Source organism: Benincasa hispida, chromosome 10 (genome assembly GCF_027475165.1).
Source record: "Benincasa hispida cultivar pf3 chromosome 10, pf3_genome.v1.1, whole genome shotgun sequence".
In the NCBI taxonomy this organism is placed as follows: Eukaryota; Viridiplantae; Streptophyta; class Magnoliopsida; order Cucurbitales; family Cucurbitaceae; genus Benincasa; species Benincasa hispida.
Window position 1 is genome coordinate 45,465,676 of NC_143487.1, and position 19,327 is coordinate 45,485,002.

Genomic DNA, 19,327 nt, shown 5'->3' on the forward strand with positions numbered 1-19,327 from the left:
AGGATATGAGACTAAAAGAAAAGAAAAAGAAAAACAGAGGAAGCAGAAAGTGGAAGAGGGGAGGCCTGCGGAAGAAGATTTTAAAAGGAAGAGACATCTGAAAGATGGGTGTGGAATCGAAAAACAGATCTAAAGGGAAAAATCAAAAGCAAACTTTAGATGTGAGAAAATAGAGCCAACTGTTTAGAGGTACTGAAAAGCTTTACAGATGGAATAAAAAGCAAAAAGGAAAAAAGTACAAAATTTTCATTGAGGTATTGTTGTAAATGTAAGAGAAGCTGCATGAAAGTGGTTTCTCGCCGTGAAAACCAATTCAACATCCTCCTCTTTTTTGGCATTCTTTTCTCCCACCGCCGCACCCAACTCCACGGCCCCAACACTTTGTTCTATCCAATCTATTCGAAATAATGTACACACCAACATACACAAATTACTACTATCTATCAATGATACACTGATAACTTTTCATTAGTGTCCAGTTAGTTTATTGTAATCCAACTATTTTTTTTTTAATGAATGAACTTTGATAACTTAGATATAGAATTTTTATCAGAATATATATTGAATAAATAATAAGAAAAAGGTAAATATAATTATGGGCTAGGGGAGAGTCTAACATTAAAATTCATACAAATATAATTTCTTCAAAACTCCATTCTAGTTGGTTTGTTATGCATTAACATAGAAGTCTATCATTAATCAATACTATACACTGATAAACTATTATCACTATCTATCACTGGTAGTTCTTCTTTATATACAACTTAGTAAGAAAATAAATCATGATTCTATCAATGTGTATCAGTGAAGTATGGAATTTTTCTAGTGTATATCCCACGATCCCAAGTAAAGCACGGTGGATTGTTTATCATCATCCATTACTATAGTTCATTAAGAAGAAGATGGATAAATAAACTTTTATTTTATAGTTAGTTTTATTGTATAAAGAAGATGTGATAAGGGTTTTATCACCGTCTATTAATTGAGGAAGAAAAAGAAAGAGGTTGATGCCATGTAGGAGAACAAAAATAAGAAGGAATAAATGAATTTGGCCTAAAATTTTGTGAAGATTCTGTGATGATGAAGAAGATCAAGAAGAGGAAAAACGAGGAGAGGAAGAAAACAGATCGAGTTGATGAAGTTCGGAGCCGATGGAGAAGACTATCCAGAAGATTCCGAAGAAGAAAGTGGCGATCAGTGTATTCACAAATTTCAAATGTAAAAAGGGGCAATTTGGAAATTTTTAAAAAATATAAACATGACTGCTGTGAAGTGTGTAAATACTTTATGACAATTTCCCTTTTTTTTCTATCCAAATTACAAAGTTGAAGGGCATTTTTTATAATTTAGAAGAAAAAATGCACCAAACAACATTTATCGAACAAAAAAGATATCCAAACCAGTTTTATCAGCTTTTACGTATTAAAAGAATGACAATGAAATGGCAGCCCTGAGCTTTGATTAGATAGAGCCCTCAACTGATGTGGTTTCCCCCAACAGCAAGAAACTCAAAAGAGGCAAAGTAATGCAAGGACAATAGGACATACACATCTAAACCCAATTTTATATATTACAAAATGCTACCTAGTGTTCTCCAAACTAAAGCTGTGCTGGGTTATTCTTTCCCTAAAACCGATTCAAGAAGAGCAGCCTCCTCCTCCTGCAGACATTATAAAAGAAGCCATTACATTAGAAACGTCTTAATTCATACTTCACTAAATCACACATTTCACATACCACCAGTGCATTAAATTCAGTCTCTTCGTCAATGGCACTGATAATTGCTGGATCCTCCAACAGCTCCTGTTTCCACAATATTCTGTAATCAGTTAAATGAATTGTCAACCGGTCCTTTACTCTTTTAATGCTCCCACTTTTACCTCAACCCTTCTGTGCATTCATTCACCAAATATGATCTCCAAATTTATAGCTATTCAATTATTATAAATCCGTTCATTTCTTAAACTAGAAATCATTGTTCTTCGATGATAATCAGCCAACCTCAAAGCTACTCTTTATCAGTCAGAATAACAGAAATCGTTGATAAAGATGTTTAAAACACACTGACCATATGCAGTAGTTTCTAGTTTGATTTTTAAAGAACTTCCAAACGACGGAATATGACTAGACAAGAAAGTGTTCATAAAACGTAAGAAATGACTTACATCATCGGCAATCGTTAGTTGGCCAAGCTTGTCCTGCATGAACAAATGGATAGATGCACTTGATTAATCATTGTCAATAGAAGCACCAGCCACCTAACAACATTTGATTTGGAAAAACGATACCCAGCACCATGCATTTAGCATCATAGTGTTTAAAGGGAGATCCTAATCAAAACATGGCAAAGTTCTAGCTAGTTCATAGGTACCTTGATAGCAACAAAAAGAAGTGGATCAGACGGCGTATAAATCATGTAATGTGCTCCATTCTGCACCCCACAAAAAGTATAGCAATCATGAGGCATTAAAATCATATATTTCAACAATCTGAAACAGAGAAGACCTGCTGAGGAACTTCAGCTATTGAGAAATAATGTTCACATCATAACATACACGTATGTCATTGTCCATAGAATGATTTAGTCTTGATTTTTGTATATCAAAAGGCATTATTGTAGAATAAACAATCAACTAGCAAGCAATATGAAGTTACTGCAGCTACATATGGATGCTCTATTCTTGGAATACATTTGTTTACCAGTACTTGAAAAAGAATTAAGAATTGGAACATTGTTATTTATTGCGAAGGTTACAAAATGCTTCCCATCCCAAGTATCACCTTCGGTACTTGTTTCTATATTTTTTGGAGGTGCTGCTCTTGAGAAAATTATAGCACAATACCAACCAGATCAAATGAAGACGACCATTGGAAGCCCAGGTTAAAATACAAAAAGAAGATGAAACTTTGAATGCCATGAATGAAAATAAGAACCCAACCCATTATTATAGAAAGAAAGAAGTTATTGTACATTACTCCCTGTTTTCTGAAATGTCATCATATTGATGTTTCAGTGACAATTTAAACAGATTCTAAAATCAACAAAGAACAAGAAAACATATACTACAAAAAAGAGTCTTAAAGCTTCCAAGTAGAAGAAAGGCATCCAAGAAAATTTCAAACCCATTATTATAATTAAATCCTTAAATTTGACATTACCATATGAAAGCAAGTGATCTCTACACCCTCATTAGGCAAGCCATCTACATCTTGTCCATCATCTGCAAAAGAATGTTACATACAAAACAGTCGGAAGCAATGAAATCTATTCAAGTATCAATATATTTATGTTTGTGGAAACGAGCAGATAATTCTAGTATTGTACATTGGTGTGTTTAAATAAAGACTTCAAAGAGAAGCTCAATATCGTGAAATGTTCTTTAGTTACTTTCAAGCTGAACTTTCCAAAAAAAGAAAAATCATTGTGTGAAAATATTTTGGATACAACCAATAAATGGTTAAAACCCAAGGAAACCACTCATTGACCTTTCTAACCCAGAAAGGACCATGTCTCACAGAATTGATCGAAGTACAATTCTCATTGATTGGATTATCTTTGGGATCCTTTAAACTAGATAAAACTATCTATATATAGGCCTTGTCAATGGAGTTAACTTTTTGATCAATGGCGGATTAAGAAGAGACCTTACCAGTTGGATCATAACTTCAAACTTTAAGGGAAAGTCCTTTAACATTTTCCAAAAGATAAGCCATCCTCTTTTTGAGATCCACATAGGCAAATGATGTCATCTCAAATAAGACTATGACTCTCATGATTTTTTTTTATGATTCACTGTGATGTCGTCCCATCCTTATTTAAAGGGGGAAGCTAACTAAATGATCGTTTTGAATCAATTCTAGTTAAAAGGGTGAAGATAAAACTTTTGAAATCATAGAATCATAATTGAAACACATCCTAGAGTTTCAAAGGCATAATTAAAACTAGCCACCAATGTCCATGTGAACCTCTAATTTTACAACTCACATAGTAGATTTCTATCTTCATTTTAACGAAAAGTTGACTGAAGATTGTTGTGAAGCAATTTAAAAATTTAAGGGTAAAAAATGAAATTTTCAAAAGTTGAAGAGTAAGTGAAACCAACCCTAAAGTTGAGGGCATTTTGTATAGCTTAACCTAAAAATGATCACTTTCAAAATTTTAGGAACCTAATATTACTACCTGTGCGGAAATCAAAGATGTCATCTTCTGAATAGCAAAATCCTCCCCTCGCTGTATAGCAAAATCTAACAGTACAAGAAATCATATGATGTATCAAGATAGTAGACCAATTGTTTTCATAAAGTTTAAATGACAGTATAAAATGTATCATACCCGCTGTGTACCAAATGCATGTGTATTTTGGCAAGAGCATAAGAAGCAGCAGGCAGAATAGCTTCAACTTCATCATCACTCACCTGAGACATAGAACATGGATACCATTTTTTTCTTGTTGTAAAGGAAACAGAACTTTCCCTGAATCTACGAAAAGTTGCAGAAGGTTTACAACTTGCATTCAGAATATAAACATCCCCCCAACAAAAATAAATAAATAAATATATATATGGATTACGGAATAATGAAAGAACACCCTAAACTACCCATCAAAACAATGAACTCCAAACAAGAACGAATAGAGACATCAAGAAGCTCTCAAATGATGGATGAGAAGAAATCTGTCACCACAAAGAGTATCCATCAAAAAGTCGCAAGTTCTGTTGAAAAAAAAAGTAACAAATTGACCCATAGACTACAGGCTCTCCTCAAAAAGACAACAACAATGTTGATCTTCCCATTAAGAAACAGCAAGTCTGCAATCAATTACTCTAAGGTCAGCCAAGCATAAGGAAAGGAAGATCCCACTTCAATCTTTAAAAATAAAAAAATAATTAAATAAAAAGAGAGTCAGAAAGATAGAAAAGAAATTTAAAAAAAAAAAATTAAACAGAAACAGGTAGAGTACATTTGGAGGTGAAAGCATTCTCTAAAATAATCTTACCCAAACAATACAAAAAATAGAAATACTTATCCTTTGAATGAGCCAAAAGAAATACATACCAGCCAGCGCTGGTTACTACTCTCAAAGCCAAGAATGAACCAAACTCACCCAGGCTTTTTCAAATAGTCTCCAAAGCATGCAGACTATTAAGGACATTGATTCTAATGCTAGGCAAGCATTGAAGTTTTTTAAAAACAAGTTTTTTCCCCATAATGTAATTGTTTGTGATACTTATCAACAATGAGAGATTGGCCAGGCTGCCCCATGATTTGGGCGGCAAGGTGAGTTAGGGGCAATGATTTTCAAGCTAAAACTTTATTTTTGTTTGTGATACTTCATCTAAAAGACAATGTAAGAGTAGTGATGAAATGTGCAATAGTTTATAAAACGAGGTTGAAGAACTAGTGCTGTTGCTTTTTCCTTTTTCTTTTTTATTTTTTAATGTTAGGATCTTTACTATTTTCATCTGCTCTCATCGACCAGTAGGTCAATCTATCGTTATAAATTCACTTATTTCAAATTATTAAGAAAACACATCCAAACCAACTCAACATTAACCTACTCAACATTTTCCTAAATGATTTAATATCTTATGCAAAACAAAATTTTAAGCCAATCATGCATGTGCCTAAAAAAGAAAACATGATGCTTTTCACCCACCAATTTTATTATATTTCTCTCACACTTCCGTTCTTGTCCACCATTTTCTAAAAAATAGATGCTATACACGCTGATCTTAATCTGTGTAATCGGTTTCAATTCTACCAAAACCTGTTAATTTGTTTCAAAAGAACTTGTAAAATTGGAACTTTCAAGGAAAGCTGAATACTGGTGATGTTCTTCAAAGAAGAAGACCAAACTTTTTCTCCTTTCTAATTGGTTCGTGCTCTGCAGATCAAATAATGGGAACCAGCATCATCTCTTTTCTCACTGACCCTAGGTGCGCTCTTTGTGGACTAGACTTTTCAACAGTTTGAACCTTAGTTGATGCTGGCCCAAGCGAAGTGATGAAGCCCTCTATCGGTTGATTTTGGAACTACCTTTAGGGATAAAGGTTTGCTCTTCTTAAATTGTGGCTGGAGAGGAACTAGAGGGTATTCAAAGAGAAGCTGACTAGCAGGGATGGTTTATTGGATTCCATTAACCTCTTGGCCTCCATTTGGTAATCTGGTGTTTTCTTTCCTCTTATTTTTGTAATTATGATCTTGTACATATTATGGCTAACTGAGTTTTTTTTTTTTCGTAGCCCTATAGCCTTGGAAAATTTCTCATCACCCTTTCTTTTTTTGTATGATCTCTCCTTTTAAATGCATGGTTTGCTTCTTATTAAAAAAAAAAAAAACAACAACAACAAAACAAAACTTTTTTGATAATTCAGGACAAAATAGGAACCAATTACATTTGTTTAGGGGCATTTTACATAATTTGTTTGATCCTTTTCCTTTTTTTTCCACCCAAGACAATTTACAACACACCATCCTTCTCAAAAGCCCCATCGTTAGACCAATTCCTAGAAAACATTACTATCCCTCTAGAGATCTTGTGATGCTGAAAGTCCTTTTACATATATGAGTTGAATATACTTGAACACTCTAAATATTTAGAGACCTTGAAATGAAGCCCATTTCATTGATTCTTTAGCAAGCAAAGGCACTCTCTAGTTGAGGTTCAAACCCAATGAATTTTCTGTCCAAACATTCTTTAACTGTTTTTCTCTTGAATCAATCAAGGTGTAGCCTAAGGATAAACTTGATTACAAGGCTCATTGTCCATCCAACAATCATCCCGCAACATAATGGGAACTCCATTGCCCATACTGAACAAGTAAACCACAGTATGCAACTGTCAGCATTTAATGATATGAAGTTAGAAAGTCTGGCAACTTTAAATCACATTACTAAACCATTCTTTTTGAATGTCAATGTGTACCATAGTACTTTATACTCGAGAGGAAATTACAAAAGCAATTTGGAGGAGGTTAGAAATGTGATTTTAAGCTGTAATCTTCATAGATTCCTTGCTAAAAATGAGGGTTTGCACAAACTATTTTCTTAGGAAATATAGAAGAAAAAAAAAACATAACAAAATTATTTAGAAAAAAGATGCTAAATGGGACAAACATATGAACAATACACACATGAAATTGTCCTTACACAGCACAACAGAAATGTGAAATATACCGGTTTCATGATGTGAATCAAATATTGTAAAACCATCCACACTTAAATTCATGAACAAACTAAAACTAGCGAGGAATTTAACCATATGAAAAGAAAGCGTACAGCTGACCATCCATCAACATTCTTGCTCTTTAATATTTGAACAGGCCTGCAGCAATTTTGAGGTAAATTATAAAAAAAGTCAAACTTTCAAAGCATCAGGCTATAGCATAATGACATGGTAGTAACAACACTCACGTGTCCACAGGGCAAAGCAGCATGCACTCATCCCCTTTTGAACTTCTAAAAATTCTTCGTATAACGCATTCCAGAGGCAAGTTATTTAAAGGATCAACCTGTAAAATTAAAAGATTTAAAGATGCAAAACCCAAAAGGGAAGAAAAAGGTAAGATTTTTATTGGTCACAAATGCAACAAAAATAATAATAATAAAAAGAAGGAAGAGGATTTAGTTATGATGTAATTTCCTTTCTTTGATAAGAACAAGCTTTCGTTAAACTATTGATTAGTTCTTCTGGGAGGGGGTTCTCTTATCCTGGGCCATTTTGGTTGTTCTTGTTTCTATTCTCTTAATATACCTCCAGGTTTCTTATAATAATAATAATAATAACAAGAACAACATCAACAATATGCCGCTAGAATACATAAAATAATCATAATAATAATACTTTTTGGGATAAGAATATATTCATAATAATAATAATAACACACTGCCTAAGGCTAGGGGAAGATGATTCCCCAATCGAGGTTGATCTAATAGTATAATTACAAGAAAAGAAACAGGGAAGAATACTACAACTGGAGATTAGATGCTGTATGAAATCACAGTGTTGTACTCTTTAGTCTTCATCAATTGTGACCATCTCTTCTATTTTTCTTTTTTTTCGAGAATCAATCGATATAATGAAAAAAAGCTAGAGCAATACACTGAATATATGAATAAACCAGTCATACACTTGTAGCATCGCAATACAATTGGTCAAAGAGTAACAAACCCAAATACATAAAAACAACCCATGAATAATGAGAAAACCGGCTGTAAAGAGGAAAGCGAAATGAATGTAAATAAGAAAAATTAATTCAATTTATCAACTGCATACTTTTAGTTAGATTAGTTTAGATTCAGTAACTGAGTGCCTAAAATTTACAGATGTATTCACTATCAATGTAAACTGTACTTCTCATTCATACAAGAAAATCAAAAGGCACAGGAGATTAGGTGAACAGGGGAGCACCAAAATGATACCAATTTTAAACAAAACCTCCAAGAGGGAACTGAGAAAGAAATCTTACCATGATAGCAATTCGCTTATTTGAAGCCATGAGGACCTTTCCATGGTCGTCTAGCACAAACCCAGCTGGCGGTTTGGGCAAGGTCGAAGGATGGTACGACAAATAACTGGAACTGGAACTGGCACTGGAACTCGAGGGTCCAGCCTCATCGACCGTAAAATCATCGACAACTTCGACGTCGGTAGGATTAAAAACCTTGGTATCTCCCTTACCCTTTTTCTTCCTTTTCTTAGACGAAGTGGAGACAGAGTGCTTAGGCAACGGTCCAGGCTGAGAATTGGAAGCTCGGCAAAGACATGGTGGGCGAGTGGGAAGCCTCAAATTAAGAAAATGGATGGAATTGGAAGGGCGGCGAGTGAGACTAAAATACGTTTGAGATAGCGAAGGAGCAGTAACAGAATCGGAGAAGGAAGGAATTGAGATGCACAACGCCATGCTTGCTCAAGTACTCGTTCGTCGCTCCTCTCCTTACATATCTCCTGATTTTTTTGGTTGAGCTATATTTACAAATTTAACCCCCAAATCCATAATTTCCAAATTTAGCCTCCAAGTTCATATTTTTTAAATGTAGCCCCCAAATTGGCAAATCTCCAATGGGATTCGTTTTACGAGATTTTTCACTGGTTCACCATTTCCATCTTCATTTCAACCTTCTCTCTGCAGAATCTACTATGATCACGGCCTGACCAAAAGCTAACATGAGAGTTCCCTACCTTCTCCTTCTAATCCTCTTAGCTCTGCACCTGACCTTCGTCCTCCCATGGAAGAAGGAAGAGTTCAGGAACTGTAACCAGACTCCCTTCTGCAAGCGAGCCCGCGCCTTTAAGCCCGGATCCTGTTCCCTTGTTGCTCACGACGTTTCTATTAACGATGGGGACCTCACTGCTAAGCTCCTCCCTAGGAATCAGGACCCAGATCATCCACCCAAGCCCTTGTTACTCGCTCTTTCTGTGTATCAAGACGGCATTTTGCGCCTCAGGGTCGACGAGGATCCTTCTCTAGGTCCATCCAAAAAGCGATTCCAGGTGCCCGATGTGATTCTCGACGAGTTTTTGAGCAAAAAACTTTGGTTGCAGCGAATTTCAACCGAGACAATTGGCTCCGATTTGAGCCCCTCTTCGATCGTCTACTTGTCCGATGGTTACGAGGCAGTTCTTCGGCAAGATCCGTTCGAGGTCTTCGTGCGAGAGAAGTCGGGTAAGCGTATCTTATCTTTAAACTCTCATGGTTTATTCGATTTCGAGCAATTGAGGGTTAAGGAAGAAGGCGAGGACTGGGAGGAGAAGTTCAGAGGACATACTGATACCAGGCCGTATGGTCCCCAATCCATTAGTTTCGACGTTTCGTTTTATGATGCTGATTTTGTTTATGGAATACCGGAGCGTGCAACTAGTCTCGCTCTGAAGCCCACCAGAGGACCCGACGTCGAGGAGTCGGAACCTTACAGGCTGTTCAATCTGGATGTTTTCGAGTACGTTCATGAATCTCCTTTTGGGATTTACGGGTCAATCCCCTTCATGATTTCGCATGGGAAATCGCGGGGAACTTCTGGGTTTTTTTGGTTGAATGCTGCTGAAATGCAAATTGATGTTCTTGGATCTGGCTGGGATGCTGAATCTGGGATTTCTCTTCCTTCATCTCAAAGTAGGATCGATACTCTTTGGATGAGTGAGGCGGGCATCGTGGATACGTTCTTTTTTGTCGGTCCAGGGCCTAAGGATGTTGTTCGCCAGTACACCAGTGTGACGGGGACTTCAGCAATGCCCCAGCTATTTGCAACAGCATATCATCAATGTAGGTGGAATTATAGGGATGAAGAGGATGTTGCGCATGTCGATTCTAAATTTGATGAACATGATATTCCCTACGATGTCTTGTGGCTTGATATCGAGCACACAGATGGAAAAAGGTATTTTACCTGGGACAGGGCGCTTTTTCCCAATCCGGAAGAGATGCAGAGGAAGTTGGCTGCCAAAGGAAGGCACATGGTTACCATAGTAGATCCACATATTAAGCGGGATGATTCTTTTCCATTGCATAAAGAAGCAAGCAAGAAGGGGTATTATGTCAAGGATGCTGCCGGAAATGATTATGATGGGTGGTGCTGGCCAGGTTCATCATCTTACCTGGACATGTTAAGTCCAGAGATTAGGTCATGGTGGGGAGAGAAGTTTTCTTTAGAAAACTATGTTGGTTCTACCCCTTCCTTATATATATGGAATGATATGAATGAGCCTTCTGTTTTCAATGGTCCAGAGGTATTTTACTGAATTGTCTACATTTATTCCTTTGTCTAACGTGTAATTGGGCGCAATTCTAGTGTCTTGCATGTCTGATTCCTGAAATGTACACAGGGTATGCATCACTGGCATGCCTTTATGTACTCACATCACATGCTGAGCTATAAAGGGCTTGGCTTAAGGATTTAGAGACTCTTATTTAATATTATTATTTTCTTCTAATAATATATAATCTATTCAAAACCAAAAGTAAATGAAAGAAAATGCAAGAGAAAGTGAGAAATTTTAGACGCATGAGGATTTGATATAGTTTAGTTTTAGTGTTTTATTCTTTTTACTGTGGGACGTGGGTAAACCTTGTAACCGAAGGTTTACTGTTTGTGGCTTTATCTCTGTTTTAGTTTATCCTGTGTTATTTTAGAGAGGTCGATTGGATAATAAAACATTTTCAGTGCTTCGGTTACATCATATTGGAATCAGAGCAGTGGAAGAAACTTGGCAGAAAGGTTGAAATGGATATTAACTTCTACAATATCAACAAGCCTAAATGCTTCTATTAAAGAGGGGCCAATTATTGATCCTATTCTAGTTGCAAATTAAGCAGTGGAAGAATGTAGGAAGGGGACTTTGAGGATAGGTGCTGAAAATTGATCTCTACAATATGGTTGATTGGGAATTCTTGCTAACAATATTAAAGAAGAAATGGTTAGGAAGGAAATGGGTCAACTGCATAAAGGGGTGCATATATGAATCAAAAAATTTAGTTTTGAGATGAGGAGTGACCTAGGGTGGTAGCCAGTAGTCCTTAATAGATTAATTGGTAGGTAGTAAGGTAGTTGTTTAGCTTTGATGATAGGGTAAGTAACCTTGCTATCCATATGGTGCTTTTAAAGCGCTGATTAGGGTTGTTCTTTTTTTTTTTCCCCAGCAGTTTATACATTTGCTTCCTTCATGAGTTGGGATCTCCGTTGGTAGGCTTCTAAATAGAAAGGTTTTTTTTTTTAATAAGTTGAAGGTTCGTTTTTTAACCCTTCAGCCTGGGTTTTCCTTTTGGTACTTTGCTGGAAAGAAGTATGAGGATTTTTTTTTTTTTCATGATATTGTTGAAACCTTAAGACAGTTTTGAGAATACTTTCTGGCCTAGCAATCTCTAGTCATCAGGCATTTTTCTCTTCAAGTTCATATTCGATGAGTTCTACTTTGTTGTAACTTGTTATTTGTCTTAGCTATTTATGGCTCATTTATCATATTGAATACTATATTGTTTTGTATTAAAAAAAATTAGTTCGGAACAAGTTGTGGTCTTCTGCTATAACATTATTTAATTTGTTGACTGATGTCTCTATGCAGGTTACAATGCCTCGAAATGCTCTACATCAAGGAGGTGTAGAACATCGGGAATTGCATAATGTCTATGGATACTACTTCCAAATGGCCACTGCAGAGGGGCTAGTTAAGCGGGGTGATGGAAAGGATAGACCTTTTGTGCTCTCACGAGCGCTTTTTGCTGGAACCCAAAGATATGGAGCAGTATGGACGGGAGATAACTCAGCTGATTGGGATCATCTCAGGGTTTCTGTTCCAATGGTTTTGACTCTTGGACTTACTGGATTGTCATTCTCTGGTAAGGATTCCCTCTGTTGGATGTTGAAACTATCAATCATGTTGCTTTGATAGTTATGGCTAAGTTGTTTGAACAGGTGCCGATGTTGGTGGTTTTTTCGGAAACCCTGAGACTGAGCTGTTAGTGCGTTGGTTTCAGCTGGGTGCCTTTTATCCCTTCTTTAGAGGCCATGCTCACCATGACACCAAAAGGAGAGAACCTTGGTTATTCGGGTAGGATATCATGTACCTTTTATTTTTCAAACTATGTTTCTTATTAGTAAAATAAAATTTAAAAAGAAAAAAAGAAGGAAAACAAACGTAATTAAGGGACCTATTGACAATATTCTTAACTGACCTCCATCTCATCAACCATCACAAAGCTTGTCTTCTTAAATGTTTTTAAGTGCATGTACCAGTTTGCAAAATTTTCAACTGTTTGCTGATTTCAAGTTTGGAGTAATCTACTCGATTTTGCTACTTTTGTTATTGATGAATCATCGAACTTCCACTGTTAAAAAAAAAAAAAAAAAGGAAGAATACAAGGGAATATAAAAAAAAAAAAAAAAGCGCACAAAAGGAGGTAAAATACAAGAAGGGACTCCAATCCATTAAAATTAGACTAACTAGTAATTACAAAAAAGTTCTGCCACCTAAGCCCACAGACATATTGTAGAGGATTCCACATTGGAAAAATCAAGGGACCTCAATATTTTAATAAGATAGATAGGCAAGTCCTCTCATAGCCAATTAGTTTTGAGGTGGAACCCCGTGTTATCTAATATGGTATTAGAGTCCATGAAGCCTAAATGAGCATTTGATTCAACAACAAAAATTGGGATCCAATCCTAGAATGGTGAACCCAAAGAGGCACCATCTTGAAGGGGTATGTTGGGTCCCACGTTGGAAAAATCAAGGGACTAAGATAGATGGATTCTCTCGTAGCCAATTGATTTTGAGATGGAACCTAATATTATCAAATAGACATAGAATATCGCTTAGAGATATCTCAATCCTTCTTTAAATTCTATCATTCCTCTCTCCTTAAAGCCTCCACAAGATTGCACCCCCTTGCTTGCAAGAAAAAATTTCCTTTCTTGCAAAAGGGAGGATGGTGAAGGAACTCTTTGACCATCTTTCTGTAGCCCCTATGCCTAGCTAAGTCAAGACCGAACTCTTCAAGGAACTGGTTCCAAATTGCATGAGCTAAATTGCAACTCTAGAGCATATCATCAAAGTCCTTAGTTTCCCCTACAAAGATGCAACGCCATGACTTCATCAATTTAAATATCCTCCTCAACGCCCTGTCCATGTCCCCATTGATTTTGCTACTTTTGTTAGAGAGCTGTTTTTTGTTTCATGGTTATGATCTACACAGTTGGCACCCAAGTTTTTACTTGAACATAGCAAGCTATGGTTGCGACATCAATACTAAACGTAGTGTTGGACTTATGTGGAAAGTAGAAAGTTTATGTTGTAAAATTGACTGCTGGATTTCAATTCATTGAACTTATGAGATATCAAATATGGAATCAACTATATCAGCTCTATTATCAATTTGGTAATTCAATAATCGCTCTTTCTAATTTTTAAAAAGAGGTATAAAACCAGAAGAAACCAAGTAGTGATAGGAATAATGGTTTTGTGATTGACAACATGTGTTATTTGTCTTGAATTGTTGCAGGGAACGAAATACAGAATTGATGAGAGATGCTATACGCGTTCGGTACATGTTGCTACCATATTTCTATACTCTATTCCGAGAAGCAAATACAAGTGGTATTCCTGTTGTGCGTCCATTGTGGTTGGAATTTCCATCCGATGAAGTTACGTTTAAAAATGATGAAGCTTTTATGGTAGGGAGCGCTCTTTTGGTGCAAGGAATATATACCAAGGTAATTTCTTTTTTTAAAAGAAAAAAAGCACGAAACAATACCAAGGTAATTCTTTTAACAACAAAATAGTGAGAAAAAGAATTACACGTTTGGCTTCTTAAAGCTTGAGATGAGGGCTCTTGAAACAGGACTTGAAACTTGTTTTACTTGAGTCCATTAATTTTAGGGGGGGAAAACTATATTTAAGCTTTAAGAGTTAGACAAATGGTTTAAATTGGTCCCTACACACTGTTCTTTTAGTGCTATGGATGATCTAGTGACTGAGCAAGTTAAGTGCTCAAGTGGTAGTTAATGTGGTCGTTTTTATGTGGTGTGCAAGTTCTATGATATATATACACTTCTCATGGATTCCTCTCTTACTTTCCAATCATGTCTCCTTCTCTCTCCATTTCTCTATCTCAGCCAACATCATTTCTGTTCTTGTTCCACAAAAAAAACCCTAACTCACTCTGTCTCTTGCATTTGTTTCGTTTCCTTTGCCTCCTTTGGTTATGGCTAATATTCAGAAACGAGAGAGAGCTTGAAAACTCAGAGAGAGGAAAAAAAGCATTGAAAATTCATTTCACCTGAAATAAATTGTACCGACAGTCTGACTCACATACTTCTTACCTTCACGTTCTTTACTTGTGGTAATGCTTTGATTCAACATCTCATCTTAGAAGCAAGTGGGTCTATATACAAGCAGATATATGTGTGAGGGAGAGATGCTTGAGCTGGGCAACTACAGGAAGGAGAGAGAGGGAGAGAGGCAGACACTGGAGTTCAGGGGGTGGGGAGGTTGGCAGAGAGAGATGATGGTCGTGTGGAACTTCAGGGAGGGAAAAGCGAGATGTTGAAGCCTAGAAATTGCAGGAAGGAGAGAGAGATAGAATTTAGCACTAAAATCAGGAAATATTGGACTCTGAAATCATTTGGGTGATAAGGATTTGAGAGAAGACCTTTTTCTTTGAACAAAATTGGGCTGTGGGTATGGGGAGATGGAGCAGTCTGAAGGGGAGATGAACCGTCAATGAAAGTTATTATAAAAATATCAGTGCTATTTTCTATCTTGGAGGTTAGAGGACCATCTAAAGAGGATGATCAAATTTGTTGGGTGGCTGAAAAATGCGGGCTTTTTTATACTAAGTCTGCCTCTCAGATTCTCTATGGAAATAATAATCTTTTGCACCCTGGTATTACCCAAATTGTTGTGGGAGTGAAACAGCACCAAGAAAGTCAATTTTTTCCTATGATCCCTTGCTCACGGTAGTCTCAACAGCATGGATAGAATCCTAAGAAGATTTCCAAATCTTGCCCTCTCCCCCAACATGTGTCTGCTTTGTAACATAAATTCTGAAAGTAGTAACCATCTCTTCCTTCACGGTCTCTTTGATTATAAGAGTCAAGAGATGGGCCTTCATTTCAAATCTTTTTGACTTGGTTTAGTTCCCTCCAAAGGATATTATCGCTGGTCTTTTTGAGCTGCTGTCTGATTGGTGGTTTAAAGCAAAAGCTAGGATTTTGTGTTGCAATGCGAGCACATAGCCCTCTTTGATCTATGTGGAACAAAAGAAATAGGCGGGTGTGTTCTCAAATAAGTATTTTCCAACAATTATTTCCATGAAAATATACAGTTTACAGCCTCTACATGAAGTACTTTACATAATGTTTTTGTAATACACAGCTTTACCTGATTCACTTAGATTGGAGTGCTTTCTTTTTCACCCCCTCGACTTAGGCTTAAGGACCTCCCTAAGGCGAAAAATTGAAAGCGTATTAAGGGCATTCAAAAAAGTCAAGTGCACAAAAGGGAGTGCCCCTAAAGAAAGGGGCTCCAATTGTGCTAAATAGTACCCAATAGAATGGTTACAAATAAATTTTTGAATTTGAAGCTCAAAGAGGAATAGAAAGAGATACTCAAAGAGATGCATAAAATCTAACAAAGGACTAAATATCAATAGAATCCCTTTTCAAATCTCAAAATACTTTCTTTTTTTAAAAAACGAAAACAGTACTTTTCAATAATATAATGAAAAGAGGTTATTGCTCAAAATACAAGGAAACAAAATAGCAAGGAAAATACGAGAACATAAAAGAGAAAGAAAGATCAGTGCACTTGGATATCTCAACTAAATTGACACACCCATAGAACCCTCATCATATCCTTATACATGAGTTCCAAAGAGACTTAAGAATATGATTACACAAAAAATAAAAGCATTCCAGTTAAGACAAATCCTAAATTGAGTATTCCACAAAATTCCAAAGCTTATGCTACAACATTACCGAACAATTGAGAGATCCACCAAACAATATCCAAGTCAGAATATTGAAGAGACTTGGGCTTTTGGACTTCCAAAGAGCATGATATATCTCCTACTCGATAGGAACAAAGGCATTCAAATGCATAGACAATGACTTCACCAAATATCTCCTTGATACATCCAAAGACCAAAGTCTTGAATCTTAAATTTGATTAACTCTTACGCCTTCTACCATGCACAACAGGTCCTGAAATTCTAAAATCTCCTATTCTTTTATATTCCTTCAGAAAATCATATACCAAGACCAATTAGCTGCATCCCAGTGATGATTAACACTTCCATTTGGGAAGGAAGCAATATGAAGAAATCTTGGGAATCACATCTTAAAAGAACACTCTGATTGCCATGAATTAAACCGACTCAAAACACTTTTATTTCTCTCTCCAAAGATCCCACATAATAGTGTGCCCCCAATAAGCCTTCTCACAAAAAGACAGATGAAAGAGGAACTCTCTTATCAAATCATTAGTGTTCTTATGACAAGATAGCATCAAAATTGTCTTGCAATGATGAAATTTGTGTTAATAGTGATCAGGGTTGATCACAACCATCCGATCTTTCTGACGAAGTTTAATGACAAGATAGCAAGAACCCAAACATCTAAAAGAAAGAATTCTAAACAAATCACGAGAACCCATATCTCCAAAGAATGTTATCCAAGTCTTCCTCTGCCTTTTGATAGAGAATACAACAAAATGAGCCAACTAATGAGGGCAACTTCCTCATCTGTGATGGAGCGTTGATTTTAGGAACTAATCCTAATTATTTTCTTAACTTCACAAGTTAAGATGTCACATCGTCAAATTCAGGAGTTAGAGTGAAATTTTTTAGATTTTAGTCTTTCTTTAGCATTTTATAAACTATAATATCCCCTTATCCTTAGCTTTATCTAGTTTTTATTTTATTCTATGTTTTATTTTCATTGATTGTTGATGTTATTCAATGTTATGGCGTTGGTTACTCTTGTAGGAAGCTAAAAAAGCGTCGGTGTATTTGCCTGGGAAACAGTCTTGGTATGATTTTAGAACTGGAGCTACATATAGGGGTGGTATCACCCACCAGCTAGAGGTTTCTGAAGAAAGCATCCCTGCTTTCCAAAAAGCTGGAACAATAATACCCAGAAAGGACCGATTTCGGCGGAGCTCTACACAGATGGTGAATGACCCCTACACTCTGGTATGTATTTGCTACCTTACCTATACAGATGGTGTATTTCCGTCATGTTGTAGGTATGTTTAACCAGCTAGTGGTTTAGGTGGAAGAAGTATATTGCGCGTGTTCACAAATTTTTCTTTTTCACTCTTTGAATGTGGGCTAGATATCAAGTTCGGTGGTTTAACATTTTTTTAATCTTTTATAGGTGGTAGCACTTAATAGTTCACAAGCAGCTGAAGGCGAACTTTATATTGATGATGGTAAAAGCTTCGAATTTAAGCAAGGGGCTTTCATTCATCGCCGATTTGTGTTCTCAGGGGGCAAACTTACATCATTGAACGTGGGACCTATAGCTTCTAGTAGCACCAAGTTCTCTTCCAACTGTGTTATTGAGAGGATTATACTGCTAGGACACTCCAGATCAAAATCTGCTCTAGTTGAACCAGAAAATAGAAAGGTAGATATCGAGCTTGGTCCACTTCACTTCCAAACAGCCCGACACATATCAGTCCTTACAATTCGGAAGCCCAACTTGTTGATTACAGATGATTGGACAGTAAAAATTTTGTAAGAATTCATAACTTTCATTATATGGTAGAAAGGAAAAAGATACGATAAGAAAAGAATGATGCAGTCTTTATGGCACATCCTGGGATTGAAATTGTTGTTCTCAATACGTGAACTAACGACATTTGATAAAGCAGACGTTAGAAGTTCTTGCTAAAATGCGTTGTTTCTTACCATTCTATATGAGCTAACACGTTTGAGAAAGCAGACATTAAAAGCTCCTGCTGATGTGCGTTGTTTCTTACCAATCCATGATTGATTGTCTCAACTTTAGCTTTGATTTTCTCCCCAATGGTCTGGGCTATATGAGTATTAACTATTTGAAAAAGTACACTAATGAAACATGTGGCGCCATGGTAAAAAATCGATAGGGAAAAGAAAAAAAAACCGGAAGGTATAGAAACAACAGGCACCCAACTTCACTGAATTTCTGTTTTCTTAGGAATCTTTGAATGGCATATTAGGTGATATTGGAGTTGGCATCTTGTGGCTGCTGATAGAAAACAGGAGCAAAACAGAGGGACACAAAGGATTCCCGAAAAGGAAGCTCTAGCGTATTTGGCACTCAGGTATACTTCTTCTATCTATAAGTGCCAGTGTCAGGAATCTAGTTATTGATGATGTGACGTGGAGTCTGGAAAAAGGATTTATGAGTTCCAACTCGGAAATGATTCTGATTCCTTCTGAAGTTGGGAAATAAGATGTTTGAAATTAGAATGTAATGAGTAATGTAGTGTTGGGGTGAAGGGCTTATTGGGCTTGGGGCTGATGAGTGGGATTGTTGAGTTGGGCTTCACTTTATGGTCCAAATAGGTGAGGTGACGTCCCATTGGTTTTGAAACCCAGACCACAATTATTACATTAAAGATCTAATGAGTCAAGAGTCAAGATTGAGGGCTGTAAGAAGGTTCCCGGAAAGCAGCAAAACATGTTCATTTTACCTGGATGTGTGGTTTTCTTTTTCCAACTTTGATAGCGACCCTTTTAGGTTATATGCATGAACCCACCCAGTTGCCAGTTGCCAGTTGCCACAACCATTTATTTTTCCATTTCATTAAACGGCTGCGGATTGGGAAGGAATATCTCCATGCCGTCA

General features: G+C 36.6%; 2 protein-coding genes across 5 annotated transcripts; one reads left to right on the forward strand and one right to left on the reverse strand.

Annotated features, from left to right (window-relative positions):
• Nucleotides 1–1,431: 1,431 nt before the first annotated feature.
• LOC120087801 (BTB/POZ domain protein TNFAIP protein) lies at nucleotides 1,432–8,904 on the reverse strand. 4 transcript variants are annotated; one of them, XR_005484685.2, is made up of 10 exons: nucleotides 8,470–8,904; nucleotides 7,415–7,512; nucleotides 7,280–7,325; nucleotides 4,334–4,416; nucleotides 4,181–4,245; nucleotides 3,160–3,221; nucleotides 2,372–2,431; nucleotides 2,166–2,258; nucleotides 1,738–1,803; nucleotides 1,432–1,660 (listed from the first exon to the last, which is right to left on the reverse strand). XR_005484685.2 is itself a non-coding variant. In XM_039044708.2 (10 exons), the coding sequence occupies exons 1-10, from the start codon at nucleotides 8,902–8,904 to the stop codon at nucleotides 1,616–1,618; spliced, it is 993 nt and encodes a 330-aa protein (XP_038900636.1). In that variant the 3' UTR covers nucleotides 1,432–1,615. The 4 variants fall into 4 exon arrangements, 2 of the variants coding, with proteins under 2 accessions (XP_038900636.1, XP_038900637.1); XR_016524076.1 differs by having other exon boundaries at nucleotides 1,738–1,819; XM_039044708.2 differs by having other exon boundaries at nucleotides 2,166–2,198.
• A 263-nt stretch (nucleotides 8,905–9,167) lies between these two features.
• On the forward strand, nucleotides 9,168–18,390 carry RSW3 (Glycosyl hydrolases family 31 protein). The gene is made up of 6 exons (XM_039044707.2): nucleotides 9,168–10,727; nucleotides 12,060–12,333; nucleotides 12,410–12,545; nucleotides 13,996–14,206; nucleotides 17,479–17,685; nucleotides 17,870–18,390. Exons 1-6 carry the CDS (start codon nucleotides 9,168–9,170, stop codon nucleotides 18,233–18,235), a joined length of 2,754 nt encoding a protein of 917 aa, XP_038900635.1. The 3' UTR covers nucleotides 18,236–18,390.
• Nucleotides 18,391–19,327: the final 937 nt, after the last annotated feature.

Coding starts and splice junctions, on each gene's coding strand:
- LOC120087801 (XM_039044708.2), bottom strand. CDS start 8,904: ATGGCGTTGTGCATCTCAATTCCTTCCTTCTCCGATTCTGTTACTGCT. Junction 7,326..7,414: donor CTGCTTTGCCCTGTGGACAC/GTGAGTGTTGTT, acceptor AAATTGCTGCAG/GCCTGTTCAAATATTAAAGA. Junction 1,804..2,165: donor AACTAACGATTGCCGATGAT/GTAAGTCATTTC, acceptor TTGTGGAAACAG/GAGCTGTTGGAGGATCCAGC.
- RSW3 (XM_039044707.2), top strand. CDS start 9,168: ATGAGAGTTCCCTACCTTCTCCTTCTAATCCTCTTAGCTCTGCACCTG. Junction 10,728..12,059: donor CTGTTTTCAATGGTCCAGAG/GTATTTTACTGA, acceptor GTCTCTATGCAG/GTTACAATGCCTCGAAATGC. Junction 14,207..17,478: donor TGCAAGGAATATATACCAAG/GTAATTTCTTTT, acceptor TTACTCTTGTAG/GAAGCTAAAAAAGCGTCGGT.